At 37.7% G+C, this 17,007-nt stretch overlaps 1 protein-coding gene across 9 annotated transcripts in view; it reads right to left on the bottom strand.

The window, feature by feature from the left end:
• The window catches only part of ERC1 (ELKS/RAB6-interacting/CAST family member 1), a 290,099-nt gene that overhangs the window by 211,672 nt on the left and 61,420 nt on the right, over nt 1–17,007 (bottom strand). For all 9 annotated transcript variants that reach the window (XM_051784916.1, XM_051784921.1, XM_051784922.1 and 6 more), the window contains exons 3-5: nt 14,809–15,225; nt 2,228–2,302; nt 73–228 (exon numbers count right to left, since the gene is read on the bottom strand). In XM_051784916.1, coding sequence (XP_051640876.1) covers nt 73–228; nt 2,228–2,302; nt 14,809–15,225 — 648 coding nt within the window. The remainder of the gene's footprint in view (nt 1–72; nt 229–2,227; nt 2,303–14,808; nt 15,226–17,007) is intronic.

Genomic DNA, 17,007 nt, shown 5'->3' with positions numbered 1-17,007 from the left:
TAGTATGAAAATTTCTCTCATCTGTTTGCTAAGCTCAGTTTAACTTAATACTGTCACTTGTTCTCTCAATACCTTATTTTTCATGAATTTGGAATGACTACGGTACACCTCCATCTGCTTCATTTCCTCTTCACGTTCCTCTGTGCTCAGAGCTCCATTTGACTTCAGCATCTGAATCTCCTCTTCCAAATCCCGGAGGCCACGCTCCATGGAAGAAATTTTCGAATCCTGAAAACGATTAGAAGAGACAGATAAAGATACAGAGTCAGATGATTTGTTAACATACCACTGGAGTGAAAAAAAGGAAATTATTTGTTAGACGTGTACCTGCCCTGGAAATTTACTCCTGAAGTTCCTACAGAAATCAGTCTATAACTCTTTACATCTGAGTGCTCAGATACTCATTTTTCAATTTTTTTTTCTACCTTTCAAGGAAAGCAAAAGTTTAGTACTTACTGAAAGAAAACATGGCTCAGGAAAGGGACACAGTATATGATGAATAATATGAAGAAAAGTTGCCTTGTAATGCAAAGCCAGCATAAACCAGAGAAATTTAATTCTAATTGAATGGATAGCCAAGTGTGACTGCAAGAATGGTAAAAGACTGGGTTTGTGCCACTAGAAATCTAAGTGGGGTCACAAATGGAGAACAGAAGGGCACCATAATCTAGGAAAAGATGCAACAATCTAGTTTGGATTGGATATAGCAGTAAAGAATCTGTCAAGTATTCCGGCTCGTACATACAACGTATAAAACATTTCCATGCTTTAAAAATATCCAGAAAAATAAAAAAGTCAATCTATCATTATCCTCACAGTTTTGCAGGATGATCAGTCTACTTGGCTTACTTTTCATTAGAAGTCTTATGTGTTAGGAACAGCAAGAATAGATTCATACAGCACACAGAGTCTCATGAATACTCATAAACAGGAATATGTATTTATGGATTGTAATCTCTCAAAGCAGTCTAATTTTCTTAATTTAATTTCCCCAGAATATTTATTCTTTCCTGAAAGAGAAGTAGGGTTTGAAACTATCCTACAGTCTTTCACAAACAAAACCTTTATATATTTTAATTTGATAATCAAAGAACAGCTGAACAAAAAGCATGAAAGATTTTCACATACAGGTGTTCATTCATGAGATAAGGTTTTTCCTAAAAGACCATTATGAAGATCTTATTGGTTCTCCTGCTTGATGTTTGATGCTTAAGTTAAAATCAGTAAAGCAAACTTTTGCAACAGAAAATTAGAGAGCTAGTAAGGTGAAGTGATGTGTTGAAATGTGTCCAGTATTTAGTTTCAGCACTCACATCATTTCCCAGAAATGCCGGTGTGTTTCTCTTTTGATAGTAAAGACACTTATTGTTACCAGATGGTCAATTAGTTTTCATTAGTATGGACAAGAAGGATGACTAATAAAAGAATGACAGTAAATGAAAGGCTTCAAAGTAGAAAGATGTCATATGAATATGGAAAACACTGACATAGAATGGAAAAAGTTGCAAGGTAAAAAAGGAACAAAAATAAAAGAAAAGGAGGGATACAAAAAAAGAATAGTTTGCAAAGACAGTTTCCAATTTTTTAATTGTATTTGTCCAAACCCTGTCTGATGTACTTTATGGGCCATACAATATGAAATATGATAGCAAAAAGCTGTGTAAACCACACACTTGATTGTGGCTCCTGAGCTCCTGGCAAACTGCCATCAATCCATTAAATACTTAAGTTAATGGTTTGAAAATTCAATTGCAAGTTCATCTAGAAAAGTTAGGTTTATGATGACATACAGACATCTTTCTAGCTATATGCTCCATTCTTTAAGTGGGTGTTGAGTTTGCCAACTTCATTACACATAAAATGCAAAGCAGTATTTCAAATGTTGATAATACAAAAATAAAAGAACCCACATCATCATAAAAACTTAAAAATCTTTCATACTAATCTATCTTTCCCATTCTTGTAATATAATGGACTTTTAGTTAACAAAGAAATCCACATATGCTGCTGCAGGCAGACAGAAGGCAGGTTTCTACTGTGTCTGTCTCTTCACTGATCATTTATAAATAAAATAATACAGATAATTAAATAGTATAAAGTAAATATACTTATTTTAAATTAGAAGACTGACAGAAGTATATGGTATTTTGTAGAGTCAGTCACCTTTCATATGAAAAGCCATTTTTCAGAGAACAAAATCAACTGTGGCCCAGACACAATCATTTACCTTCATCTCAATAACAGTTTGAAGAGCCTTTGTCTTGGCTGTGTCAGGAGCGTTTTCAAATCGACGATGGATCTCCTGTACCAGCAGAAAAGAAAGCAAGAGTTAGACTACTGGCATTATGTCCCAACAAAAACATAACTACTAAAAGCTTCTCTTTTTACTACATAGCACAACTCAATACTGCTTTCTGCTGTTACCAGTTCATACATTTTCTTTTAGCACTTCTCATATCAAAGAAACGATAGGCAAAAGTTCATTCAACAGAATCACAGCCTCAGTTAAAAAGGCCCAACAGAAACTACATCTTTGACTACCTACTTTCAAAATAAACTTCAAATGACAGCTGAGTCTACCAAAAAGCGTATCATCTGCCTGCTAAACTAATCTAAACTCTTGATATTTTCTCACAGAAGACATACGTATAATTCATTTGACTAGGTGTTTACTGAAAACAGTAGCACTGTGGTTTCTATTTCAACAAGCTATGGGGTGCAGCTGTTGTTGATAACTCTCTTTTTTCAACTTTTTTACCCCAGAGTAGCACTATTTAACTACACAGGATGAAAATCTTTCTCCCCTGGGCCTCGAGCATTAGTGAAAGTACATGACTATATAGCACATTGTTCTAGAAGCTCACAGACAAGAGGACACAAAAGTCCGTGTGATATTTATGTAGATGTAAATCCACAAAAATAGCATGTTTCAGACTGCTTGCTAAAGAATAAAATGATAGAAAGCTGAAACAACTTGTTCTACCATATAAAGCAGGGGTTTCAAGACAACAAATGTGAACACAGAAGAAAAAATATAGTAACTATTCAACAACTTCTTTATTCGTCTTAAAATAGTATTGTCCTTACACCACACACTAATGTTAAATGTAAGAATGTGAATACTGTTAGAATGTTAATCTTGTATGCCATAAAAATACTTTGGTGCCCACAGAGTACAAACTGTGATGTCAGTCAACCTAACAACAAATTGTATATGTGCCCAAACACAATTAGCCACCCGCTTCCCTAAAAGAAAAATCCCCAAAGCCATTTCCAAACTTATATAGTCAATAGACACGGTGAAGAGAGAGCATTGTGTATGGCAGTCAGACAGGCAACTTGCTCCTTATGACTAATTACTTGAATGAGAGAGCTGCACCGTTCTTTTCAAAATCCTGAAAACACTACTTGTAAGACTGTTCAGTCTCCTTCCACAGCTTTGAAGTGAGCACGATGGAAATGTCTAATGACATGACAAGGGCCACAAGAAGAATTTTGCATAAGTCTGGCATAAGACCATTTGCATAAGTTGATGTCCATGAATGGTAATAACAAGAAAAGCCAGTAGAAGGTTTGTTTTCTGTCTGTAGCATCATAAGCGAGGTAGTATTTGGGAAAGCTCATCGTAGCACACATCCTGTGCTGGTGTAACACCAAATAATTCACTCTGCTTGGCTATGAGAGCACCTACTGGGAATATACATATAAAGAACAGAAGTCCAAGAATCCCATTTAACCCCTTGGAGAGAAAACTAGCAAAAACAGTTGAAGACACCCCAGTCAGATCTCGGTGGCACATTAGAATTCATGTCTGCCTAAAGAAAAGTTACATGGGACGGGAGGAAAAGAGGGTTTGAATCTCTCAAACTTCACCATTAAAAAAAAAAAAAAGCTGCTTTTCCTAACTTCAAAACTCATGTATGGGAAAAAGGGAGTAATTATGAAGATGATTCTTTAAGCTTAAGAAGGTGAAGAAAGATTCAAGAGTGAAAAGTATCCTATTCTGAATTGCATGAGCTTTCTCTAAATACAGAAAGTTGTATCTCCAGCTGTTCCTGTCACATCAGTTGTACAACCATCCCAGTCCTATTATTGTAGAATAAAATGAAGCAGTTTGATAACAGAAAAGAAATTAAAACAAACGCATGAGCCTTGAGAAACTGAGAAAACAAAGGCTAAGATGGTCAAAACATAATACACCATAAATCTATTTTGGAAACTATTATTTTTATTTTAGTAGTTAGATAATTTCCACTTGTGCAGAGACACAGTTTCTGACCTGAGAACATAAAATCAGCTACCACCATAGAAATGGCATAGAAGGAATATGTAGGAGGAGAACAGCACGTCTGTAAAGGGATGCTAACACAACAGTGCCTGTTTTCTACATTGCACAGTGTTTTCCCAAACAGAAAATTCTTCTAAGCTTCTTCTTTAGAAATGCCTGTATCTCCTCTGTCTGAAGGGATGCTCTGCACTTCAGCAAAGGAAATGTCCTACTTCTATAGTCTTAAGTAATTCCACTGCGATTTGGATGACATAACCTGCCGAAAAATAACACCTCCCACCTCATGGCTGCATAGTAAGGGCTTAATTTTGGCAATGTGCCTGTGATTCTGAGGAGCCTGAGAAAAAAGGCTACAGGCAGACTGAGCCTCCCCTGAACACAGATTTAAGGGCAGCTGCTGAAGGAAGGTGGTGCACAGATATCCTTTCTAATTATGCAATACAGGTTAGGTACATGTGGCAGAATAGAGAAATACTAATATATAGTATCTCTTATGTATTCAGAGTCTATTGTGGACACACCCCCCATAGATGAATGAAAATTAAGATTTTAATCTACAAACCAGGATTTTGCACAATCATTAAAAACATAGAGCCACACGCAGATATCAGGATCAGAAAAATACAAACCCAATCCTTCATTCCTTGCAAGTTATCCATTCTGATAAAGTAATAAAGCACTATTCCTTGGCACTAATTTCACATACAGAGCACTTTCAAATGTTATTGTTCCACAACAGATCAGTAAATGTCAGCATCTTTGTACCTTTGAATGTAATCTAGCTTATTAAACAAGGAGTGGCTCTTATAAATCTATGTTATGATTTTATAGGTTCAATGATTATTTTAAAACAGATGACAAAAAGGGGGGAAAAGCTACTTGTTCCCAAGGTATGTGCAACATGCAGGCTTTTCACTGTTAAATATTATTAAAAATATGCACCGTGTTTCAGTTTAGCCAGTGGGATCTTCTAGCCACCAGATATCATCACAATATTGCCACAGATATTGAAGAATGCTCTGTTACCCCATTTCTGTTCCAAGTTTTATGTTTAATACCCCATTATTACAAGCTAGTAGAGTTTCTACAACTCTTTGACATAAACAAGAAAAGCTTTAGGTGGAGGGATGCCTTATTGCCTGTCTGGCACTAGTGCTACCACTACAGGTAATACTGTGTCCACTTTGTGTGTCTACAATTTAAAAATGATATTGATATATTTAAGAGAGTTCAAAGAGTGACTGCAGGAACAAGATGTGCTCTTAGGGGGGAAAAAAAAAATCAAAGCAAAAATTACGATGCAAATCGATTCCAACATTAAATTACATTTACAGGCAACAAGAATTCAAAATGGGTTGTTCTGCCCTCAAAAAAAATTAGGATTCCATAACTAGAAACCGAAGGCTAAAAACAGGCAGAAGTTCTAAACAGTGTGGCCACCTTACCCAGAGCTGGGGTTCATATTTCATCACTGCCAATTCTTAATTAAGAACAGCCATCTTCCTTTTAAAGAAGATCTACCACAGAAAAGATATAAACTAAAGGTGTACCTGTCAAGTAGGTCTTCAAGGTAGCACAGTACTCCATGAGAAACCATACTGTAATTTTCTGGTGAGCATAATTACATAGAACAGCTGATCAAACACACTGAGAACACTGAATACATAAAGAAAGTAGCTGAGATAAAGTGATTTTAATGTGCCATAAAGAATTAGAAATTCTACAGGTTTTTTTTCTTGACCAAGAAATACCAAAATAACTCAAAATTAGAGAATATAGTTTAGAATTGAAGGAGTCCTCAATAGGTAGCAGTATAATCACTATAAATTATACATGTGTGCATAAAAATAAAAGTAGGAATTTGGTCTGAACCTTTTCTTCCTTCATAACCTGGTCATATCATTCATTACTATTTCCTGCATCTGATTTTGCACGGGATTTAGAACAAATGTGAAGGTGCACTTTCAAGCAATTATGTTTTTATAGTGGTGTAGGTTATCTGCTTGAAAACACAGCAACTTATCTCTCAGTAGCCACAAGATAAGCAGTTTCCAAAGCAATAAAGGACATGCCTTCCATTTCCTGCCAAACTTACATAATCAGGCAGTACATTCTATATGAGTAAGAAAAACACATTATTTCATACATAATTTCTTTTTCAAAAAACTGTGAAAAAAATGTATAATTAAAAGCACAGTTGTAATTCTGACTTTTTTTTAATCCTAACTGGCCTACCCATGTCTGAATATCATCAAACATGATGTTCTGTGATGGAGCTTTGTATCATTCAGTGGACTGGAGAGTTTTAGTTGACTAAAAACTATTTGGTTTTATTCTCCAACATGTAGTCCAGGCCTTACTAAATCAATGTTTTATCTTTTGTACCTAAAGTTTAGTTTCTCTGACAGCTTTTCTGTCTACCTAGATTTTAGCAACCTAGTTCCAATTAATTACAATGAAACGCAAATGTTACAACTAAAGGAAAAATTCAGGAACATCCATCAGTTCAGAATTAACTGACTTAACATCATTGCTAATTTTAAAAATTATTTAATAGATATATAAGATAAAATAGATCTTTAATTGTGCAGAAGGACAAATCATATCTGACTAACCTGATTTTCTTCTGCAGTGAAGTACCTGGTTGTGTGTGTAAGGGATGAGCAATGGGTGTTCCATGTCTTGACTTAGGGCCTTTGGCATGGCCTCCAAACATCCTTGGAGGCAAATTTGTGAGACACAGACTGGATAAGTGGTTAATAAAATGGGTGGAAAATCAGCTGGACTGTCAGGCTCAAAGTCTGGTGAGCACTGTGAGGTCCAGTGGGCAGCTGCTTACTACTGACAACCCTCAGAGTTGATACTGTTCAGTGCCTTCATTAATGATCCGAAGGGTGGGATGGATTGCACCTTCTGCAGGTTTACAGATCGCATGAAATTTGGGGAAGACGTGAACCGGGAGAAAGCAGTGCGCCCTTGATGTAAAAAAACAACCCAAACCCAAAAAACAAAACAGCCCAACTTCATCCTGGGCTGTATTAGCAAAAGTACACAACCAGGAGATGGGAAGCAGATAATTCTCTCTGTGCAGCTCTTGTGAGAGCACTGCTGGAGCACTGTGCCCAATTCTGGGCTCCCCAGCACAAGGAAGGCATTGAAAAGCTGAAGGGAGTCTGACAGACAGGCACCAGGGTGGCTGGGGCTGGAACATACGATGCAAGGAGAGGGGGTGAAAAAACTGTGTTTGTTTAGTTGAAAAGAAAAGAAGGCTTGGAGGGAAACTTGATGCTCTCTAGAACTAACTAACTGGAAGCTGTAGAGATGATGGAAACAAAAGTCTTTTCAGAAGTGGAAGGATGATAGGCAACAGGCAAAAAAGTCAAAGCACAGAAAATTTAGACTTGCTAATACGAAAAAGATTTTACCAGGAGAGCAACCAAATGCTGGACCAGGTGTCCAGAGAGGTTGTGGAATCCCCATGGCTTGAAATTGCTCATTTGAGCAGAAGGTTGCATGAAATAACCTGTGGGAGAGCCCTTCAATCTGCATGACTCATTTATATAAATATCTTTACTACCTGGGGCCAGAAAGTGACTGAATAGTGTTACAGTTGTTTAGTTTCAAGATTTTTTACGAGTATTTTTCAAAAAGTGCTCGATACCAGTAATTTTAACTTCTCTTTCAGCAACACATAAAAATGAACTGAAAAAAGAATTTATAATAAGAGCTCTGTATAATTTATTTCATTGCTATTGGAGTTTTGCTACTAAAATGTTAGAGTTAAACAAGTTTGGAGGTAGTAATCGTGGTAGTTCCTTCAGAAATTATTTCTGCATTTTTCCACTTGTCATTTCCTGCATTTGCAAACCCAATCAACATAATTCCCTGAAAAAAAACCTGACTGTACTAATAAAGAGCATAACTTTGTAAGATGTACTGAAAATTGCAAGCACATCCATAATGGGGGGTGCCAGTTGCTTGGAAGCCCAATTACCTCTGGCTAAAGAAACTCATCTCTCTGCTTTGCAATTTTATTAATCCATTCAGATGATTATTTCTAAATCCAATTGAAACCTTCAGATATTAAGACACTTAGGTTTGTTAACAATGGCATCAAGTAAAGTGAAAATTAAAGCACAGCTTCCAGTTAATCTCGCTATTCCAATCAGCAAGAAACAAAAGAAAAATCCCTTGAAAATTCAGCATTAAAGGCAAGATAAGATGAGAGAGACCAATTCAAACCACCCTATTACTTCTAAGCAGCAAGTCATTGTGTTGAAATCTGACCACAGAAGTGGGAATTCAAAAGCTAAAGAAAAGTCAACCAAAAATTAAAATCTTAATCATGTAGAACTTTATTTACATATGTGCTAGTCTTAATTTTTTTCTCTTCCTGATTATTTAAGGTGCAAAAGCACTCATTTTGTACTTAAATTAGCTTCCAACTTATTAATGGTATTTTCAATTTTTTTTTCTTCTACTGCAATGTTTCACACTTGCAGAAATAAAATTCCACAAATTTCACTACTACTGAAGAAAAGTCCAGGATAATACTAAAATCTCCAAGGAAAGTACACCAAAGATGTAATTTGTAAACAAAGCAAATCATGTAATACATACTGACGAAGAAAATCTTCTAATATAACAAAACATCAAAAGACATTAAAATTTAAACATTTTAAACCTCTAACCCCCAGCAAGATTTATGCATTGTTTCACATAGTTTTAAAAATCTCTTCTGAAGGGGATGGAAGTGCTAAAATGAAATAGTAAGAAATTATGCTATATGAGAAAAAAAAGGAAAAAAGAAAATCTCTTTGAAGACTAGCACATTCATATAGAAAAAGGAGTTTTGAAATAGATTAAAGAATTAAATCTCCACAATTTAACCCCCGTGCCAGAAAAAACAGATGAATAAACCTACTGATGTTTTACAGACTATTTCACTTTGATGAGACCATAATTATAAAACAAAAAAACCATCCTGACAGATGACTGCAGTTCTGATTTTTTCCCATTCACTTAATACCAACACAGTATTGAATTATTATAAAAAAAATTGGAAATTTTCTATACAATAATCAGAAAGTGTTTAAGATTTTTTGGTAGTTTGGAAAAACAGAAAACAAATATGTTATTTTTCACCCTAATTTTTAAACTTCTGAAGAAGTATCAAGCTACGAATCTCTGAACTGAGGAACAATGAAAACAATATTATATGTGTTTAAACATTTTTAACTGTCATTCTTTTGTAAAGTGACACATAAAAATTCCAAACTACAATGGCATTAAAGAAGTAAAATGTATAAAGAATAAATTATGCAGGCTCTCAAGCTCCAATAGTCCATTTTCTCAAATTTTAACCTACAAAAGCTCTGTATGTTTTAAAACTACTTGCCAACCAATCAAGCTAGTGTAACAGAGACATAACTATTTAAATTATCTCGATTTAAGTCACTTCCCCCTGCCATGCTTTTCTAAAAAGTCAAGAAGATGATGCAGAGAAAAGGGTAAAAGAATTTTAACACACCCATGGAAAAATAACTTGTTTGCAAAACTCGTCACAGTTCATTAAAATCTGGTCAGATAAGGGAAACAACCTTTCTCTTCCCCGGCACAGTCCAGCGGGGCTCCAATGGTATGTTTAGACAGCACATCCATCCCTGCTCAATGAGCTCCATCCTGCTGCTGCTGTTTGGCCCCCACGGTATCAAGTTTTGATAACCTAAAGCTAAACACACGTGTGTTAGAGCCCAGAGTGCCTGCTCACTGCTCTGACAGACTGCTACCAAGTGGAGAAGGAATAGAGGGTGCTCAGAGAAATTCAGTGCCAGTTCCCAGAATAGAGCAGGCACTGTTCGATCCAAGATCGCTACACAGAGGGATCGGTTCCTGCCGTAAGGCCATACTGGATATCTGTGATGCACTTCACAAACAGGACTTTGTGGAGTCACCATCTCAACAAGCACTGAAGAAAAGAAATAATAGCTTTTTCTGCCATAGCCTCTTTCCTTAAGCTCATTGTGAATGAGTGCCCTCATGAACAACCCATTACAGTGACTGTTTTACATACAAAACCACCCTTTATTTGTTGAGCACTACAGCCCTAACTCCTTCATTCAGTTTTGCACTCAGTTGTAATAAAAATCCATTTGTTTGAATGCGCCCAATAAGTAAAAAAAAAATAAGTTAAAGAAGTCAAACACTGTAATTTACTGCCAAACAGCTTTTTGTCAGTGTAAAGCCTCTGTTGTTTCTCGCCTTGTTCCACACCACTGTAGCATGCAAATCTTGAGCCTAGAACTGACTTCTGAAGAAACAAACCTTCGAGATAAATAGCCTTCCTTCTGTTTCCAAGTAATGGTTGTGCTCAGCCATCTGTTCTTACATCCTTGTTGGACTGTCCTTACAAATCTTAGTTTGCTCACAGAACTCCAAGTGTTTAGAACACCAAGTATGGATGCAATCGCATCATAATCTGCCATAAGTTGCACTGATATTTGGTCTCTTAATCTGTGTAGCTGAGAAAAATGTATTTCTACTCAGTGCATCTAGCATTTTGGGGAGGGGGGAGCAGGGAGGTTGTCAAAAAGAGCACAGTAAGCTTTATTATCTTTAGAGCCATGTGCTGTCACAGCCATCACTGATAATTCTGCAACAGGCGAGTCAGGAACAATGAGGAGCAGTTAATGCAGCTTGGGAGCTATTCTGGAAGCTAAAGTCCAGCTGCTGGATATCATCAAGTATTTCTTGCCAGTATGATAATAATTTTGTTTCTGAAAGTTAAGTTTAGAATACCAACAATAAGATGAAGAATTGTCACTAAGGTTGAAGAAGGGGTATTCAAAATAGAAGCCATCTTTTTATAAACTGTGAAGCTTAAGCTTGTTTTCTAGGGTAGAGGAATGTGATGCAGCCACACTGTTATCTGCTGAAGTCAGGACATCCAGATCCATGTCTGTGTTCCAATGTTCAATGAGACATTTAATTTTTCATTATTTTGTGTTAATGAGAGACTGCCCTCTGTATCAGCAAGCTGCCAATCCTACGCTGAGAGACTGTCCCCTGTATCAGCAAGCTGCTATCCTATGCTACACAGAGGATCTTTCCTGGAAAGACTTTTTGAGAATCTCCAGAATTCAGGACATTTGGGAAAAGCCCAAAAGAGTCAAATTGCTTATGGAGATACCTCTCACTAGCTGCAGAAGAATCCATTTCATAATCTGGATACGGGAGATTGAGACAGTGCTCTGGGAGATGAGCAAAAATACGCAATGTCTTTTACATGAGGAACAATCAAGTAGCAGAGGACTTTTCAGCCTGGAAGAAGAGAGAACTTGGAACGGACAGGACAATTTATAATTGTGAGCACGCAGTTTTGGTAGTGATTACCTGTTCACTGTGTGTTCCAGTGCCAGTGCAAGAGGCTGACAACGAAGCTACTGGGAGACAGGTTTAAACTCAAAAGAAATAAGGCAGGTTCTTCCTGCAACAGAGAGCAGGGCTGTAGAAGCACTTAGCAAATAATTCTACAGCTGCACAAGTTCACATGGGCTCAAGAAGACACTGACTGCGTACCTGGATGGCAGATCCATGGAGGATGCAAAATTAACAAGTTAGAAAAAGTTCAAGAAAACCCTCCTCTGTAAATAATCAGGAGGATGGGACAGCTTTACAGGGAAGTATCATGCTGACCTTTTTCTTCCCCTTCCCTGTGTGTCTGCACGTGGCCATTATGTGAAACAATGCAGGACTAAAGGGACTGTTGGCTTGAACTGGTACAGCTATTCCTTGGTTATAATCTTATCAGAACCACAGCTCTGGCTTCTCTTAGAATTTATTCTCCTTAGGAAATGAGTGCAAAATGAGTACAATAACAGTAACAGCAAAAGCTGAAGAAACCAATCAATTCACATTTCATTTTCAAGGTCATAGTGCTGACCACTGTAACTGCACTGTCTGCCTGAGAAGCTGTCTTATGACCTTGAGTCTTAACATCACACTTGGAATCACACGTAGGTTTAAAGTTGAAAAACTGAGGGGATACCTTTTTACTTTAAGACGTAAATCTTTAGTATTATTCCCAACAAATATTTTACCAGAAATCTAACATGCTTGTAGAGTCAGAAACAGTACTAGTGGATTCTGATACCTCAGACCTTGCTTTGGCTAAGATGGTCATGAATGCTGTTAAATTTTTCTCAACTTTCCTAATGTGTTAGAACATGAAACATAAACGCTGACCTCCCAAGCACTTGCAAATCCCTTTGAGATACTAATGCTTCCTTTAACAGAAGTATTTAAAGAAGTGTTTAGCATGCCTTTCCAGATACTGGGAATGCTAGATATAGAACCATCAAGGAAGTAAATTCATTTCTTCAAGGCAGCTCAAAAAATTCCATAGTTAGTGTCTGGGGGAGCAAAGGACTAAAATAACCTGAAGCTATGGAAATACAGGTAAATAGATAATAGAAGGTTGGTGGAGGGGGGTGATGCAGATACATCTAAGAGGCTCTGCAAAGAGACAACTTCCAGCTGTGGAACAGTGATAGCAAAAGTGAACAAGATCCTGCAGAGCAGAGCGACTTGGTGGTGAGGAAGTCAGATGCAGTCAGTTCCAGTTCAGCAACTTCTGATTTTCCCCAGCCTCCTGGAGCCCCAAGGCCTGAGTTTCATGAAGTTAGGTCTGAGGTCACTTAGCTCAGCCTAGCTCAAGCTCAAGGACAACACACAGGTACTAACAAAACCCTTCCTGTTGTCACACAGTTCCATAAGGGGCTAATTTGGCATCTCTGGGCACAGCACCGTGTTTCCAAGGCTACTGGGGTGCACAGCTTCAAGGCTAGATCCCACACCATAACAATGGCTTGAGCTACAAATTACACTATACCCAGCTCATACTTCTCAGTGAATTAGAGCCAGGTGAGCAGCAAGGAGTAGTTAATTTTAAAATACTTGATAAACAGCATTTGCACTTTAAAAGTCAGTAAGTCATCTCTACCTCTGCCCTAGTCATCTCTAGGAAACCTTTTACAATAAAGACTAGGATTTAAATGACTGATGATTTCCAAATATGTGTGAATGAAACAAGAATTCCTATCTCTCAACATCTACTCATCAGCAGAAGGAACAAACGTAACCGCATTCCTAAAAAATTACACAGCTCCTGCCAGCTTTTCATTTATGTTGCTGGACTTAGAGCCGAAACAAATGGAAGCCATGTGAGGCTCTTCCTGAAATAGTTACAAGAATTGGAACAGAATTATCATTGGTTGCTAAATAAAGGAAAAACTGTAGTGTAGAAACTCTGGAATCATATTATCTTCACTCCAGACACTCAAGAGATTACTGCTCTAAAAAAATAAATCTGGCCTAAATCTGGCTCAGAAATGCAATGGGCTCCAGCTTTCTTATATAAATGCTTGCAACAGCACAACTTCAATGGGTCAGGCCATGGAAAACATATGAATAAGAGGTATTAAGAAGTATTTATTTGCTGCAAACACTTATCTCAAAAACCTCTGTGCCAGGCCTTGCTTTCCTGGTTTCTTAGAGAAGGGGCTTAAATCCTGTGTATGTGTAGGGCTTTCAAAAAAAATGCTGAACCATGAAGTTACACTCAGTGTGCAAAACAGGTCACTAAATTCACACACATAACACACATACATGTGTAGCCACCAATTCATGCCTTCAAACCTCAGATGCGTGTAAAATAATCTTCACATAAAATCTTATCATTAGTGAATACACATATTCACATACCTATGCCCCTGCACAACCTTGCTGAATCACTTATAGAAATTAATAGTACAACACTTTATGAGGCAAAAGCAAGAGTAAAGTACAAGAGGAAAATGGCATTTAATAATATCAAGAAATTTAATTATGTTGGCTACACAATAACTCATTTATTTTCTTTTCTTTATTTTCCTAAGATATTTGCATTATATATAGCCTATATTTTATTATAATTAGCTTTGAATGATTAAGAGTGAAGAATGCCTGCCGTTGTACTCCTTTAAGGCACAATACAGATATAACAATGGTTTTTCTTTTCTGTTTTCAGAGGGAGGGTGAGAAGGGGTTACTATGTGTGCAGCAGTGTCCCTTTAAGTAATCTTTTTTTTGGCTGTGCATCCAGGGCAGCTAATAGTTTTATCAAATACCCTTCACAGCAAGATGACTGTTTCCATGGAAACTGTAGAGCAATCATCCATTATTCTTGCAAAGATTTCTCTCAGCTCTCACCTAAATACAGGTAGCTACTTTCTCTCAAACTACAACAGAACAGACAAATTCATTTTACAGGCAGTGTGACAACTCAACTCCAGAGCTTCCTATGGAGACTACAGGGAAAGTGAGGCCTACAACACAAATTCCAAAAGGGACATGCAAGGAAGCCATAAAGAAATTTTAAAATAGCCACAAATTCTGTCCACCTTATAGAGAGGATGGAAGATTCTTTCCTTACAACTGTCAAATGGAGAGGAGACAGAGTTGACCTGAGCTCTGTCACTTACCTCTCTCAGCATGTTGTTTTCTTTTTCCTTCTGTTCAAGAAGGCTTTCCAAGTGGTGCACGTGCATCTCTGCCTCAGCCAACCGCCTCGTTCGCTCATGATCCTCCTCGGTGGCTTTTGCTGACAGACCTTTACTCTGCAGCATCTCCAGAAGCTTTTTGATGGACTCGTCCCGCGCATTTAAGGTCTGTTTCTGTGTCTCAATGCGCAGTTCCATCTCTTCCAAGGTTTTACGTAGCAGGAAGAGCTCCTTGGCCTGGCGCTCGTGCTCTGCATGAAGCCGTTGGAAGTTTTCCTCTGTCAGCTCTGCCACAAAGGGCTCGCTGGTTCTAGTGCTGCTGTCCTGCTGGAACAGCTGGTTCAGGTCTCGCTGGATCCGAAGCTCATCCTGGAGAGCCTGGATAGTCATCTGCATATGCTGAAAGAACAAATAAATAAATAAAATCAGAGGATTCCCTCCACTGAAGAAATAAATAGACCAGTATGAGCCACATCAGTCCTCCTGAACTACCAACCAAAAGGTAACCACAGCACCAACAGACCAATATTACTTTTTTTAAAGCAGAATTAAGGTAGAAGTGGGTGATACTACAGAAATTTCAATTCCCTCCTTCTATGCCTGGCAGAAGTTGTTTAACGCTTAGAAGATTCTTATTCGAGTGACTCTACCACTTCCATCAACTTGAGTGAGTCACTATTTCAAATGGGAAATGTCAGCAGGCATTTGTCAGTAAGCTGAGGTCTTAAAATACTTCTTTTTTCCAAATGTTCACCTACCCTATAGAAGAATTTTGCATAAAAGTCCTAGACTAGAATTACTATCTTGACAAAGCAAAGGGACACGTGGCTATTAGAATTTACATACTCTCTAATAAAATGTAACCAGCCATGAAGGCTGCCAAGGTCTTCAGTACTAACACTACACATAGTACAAATTTCCCAGTTAACTTACAGAAGAAATTTCAGCATGTCAGGAAGAGCTACAACTACAGAAAACTGGATATATGCTGGCTGGGGAGAAGGGTCAGATGCAGGAAATAGCAATAGATCCTGTCTCAATGACTGTGAATACAGCAGGGTAATATAATGGGATAATATAGTGGGACAATACAAGAGAAGCACAGTTTGTCTAGAAAAATGTCCTCACTTCCTATTTCAATAAACATGCTTTTTCTCCTCTGCAAGACAGAAGCATCAAGATAATAACAGAGAAGTACAAACACACTGAACAAAGATTTGATTACCAGGAATGAGATGCACACCAAGTAATACATCTCTACTCCCTTAAGTGAGGCAGACACGCTTACAATTTAGTCTGAATGTGAACAGTCAGATGGACTGATCCTTGGGGTCTATCTTTATATTGCAAAAATCAGTGTCTGCAATACAGCAGCTTCCCACATTCACTAAAGTACTAGTTAGTATAGGTTATAATCTATTATCAAGCTTGACACAGTGATACACTGTTCAGGTCTATAATGGTGCCAAATTAATAAGTTTTATATAAATCCAAATACTTGATTCAACTCAAATACTTGTAAAAAAAGAGGAGGTGTAAAAAGATTTGGGTTTAAGTATTACTTCAAAAATACATTTATCAAAATTCTTATGTGAAATGCTTTGAAGATGTTAAAAAGATGTCTGGAAATGGCCCCTGGCAACAGGCTCTAGATGACCCTGCTTGAGCAGAGGGGTTGGACAAGCTGACCTCCAGAGATCCCTTCCAATCTCAACCACTCAGTGATTCTACAAAAAGACAGCAGATAGTATTTGTAACACAGTAACCTACACTTAATCTGTTTTAGAAACATAAAAGGTTAGTTTGGTTGTATAGAATTGTGCATAAAGGGAGTCCAATCCCATTTTCTTTAAAAAAGTCAGTACTTCAGTCCGAGTACTTCCTCTCCTTTTGTGTTCTGGCCTAAGAAGAGCTTTTCAAAACCAAAGGTGCTGTTACACATCCAGTTGACATAAGTCCACACTGCCACTAAAAGGAACAGTCCAACCACTTGTCCTTCCTTAGGTGGCTATCACTGACAACTGGCCCAAAGTTTCACCTGGTTGAAAATCAGCCCCATCAAAACCAAACTAAATGTCTTTCCAGCCAGATCTCAGGTCCACATGACAGTGTGACTACATCAGTGCTGATCCTGGTGGTGCAAAGTAGGGGTGGAAGGAGCTGGCCGAGAAGAAAATGGAA

The sequence above is a fragment of the Manacus candei genome, unplaced genomic scaffold (assembly GCF_025592945.1).
Source record: "Manacus candei isolate 608988 ecotype Guabito, Panama unplaced genomic scaffold, ASM2559294v1 h1tg000018l, whole genome shotgun sequence".
NCBI classification, from domain to species: domain Eukaryota; kingdom Metazoa; phylum Chordata; class Aves; order Passeriformes; family Pipridae; genus Manacus; species Manacus candei.
This window is presented reverse-complemented; position numbering and strand designations above follow the sequence as displayed.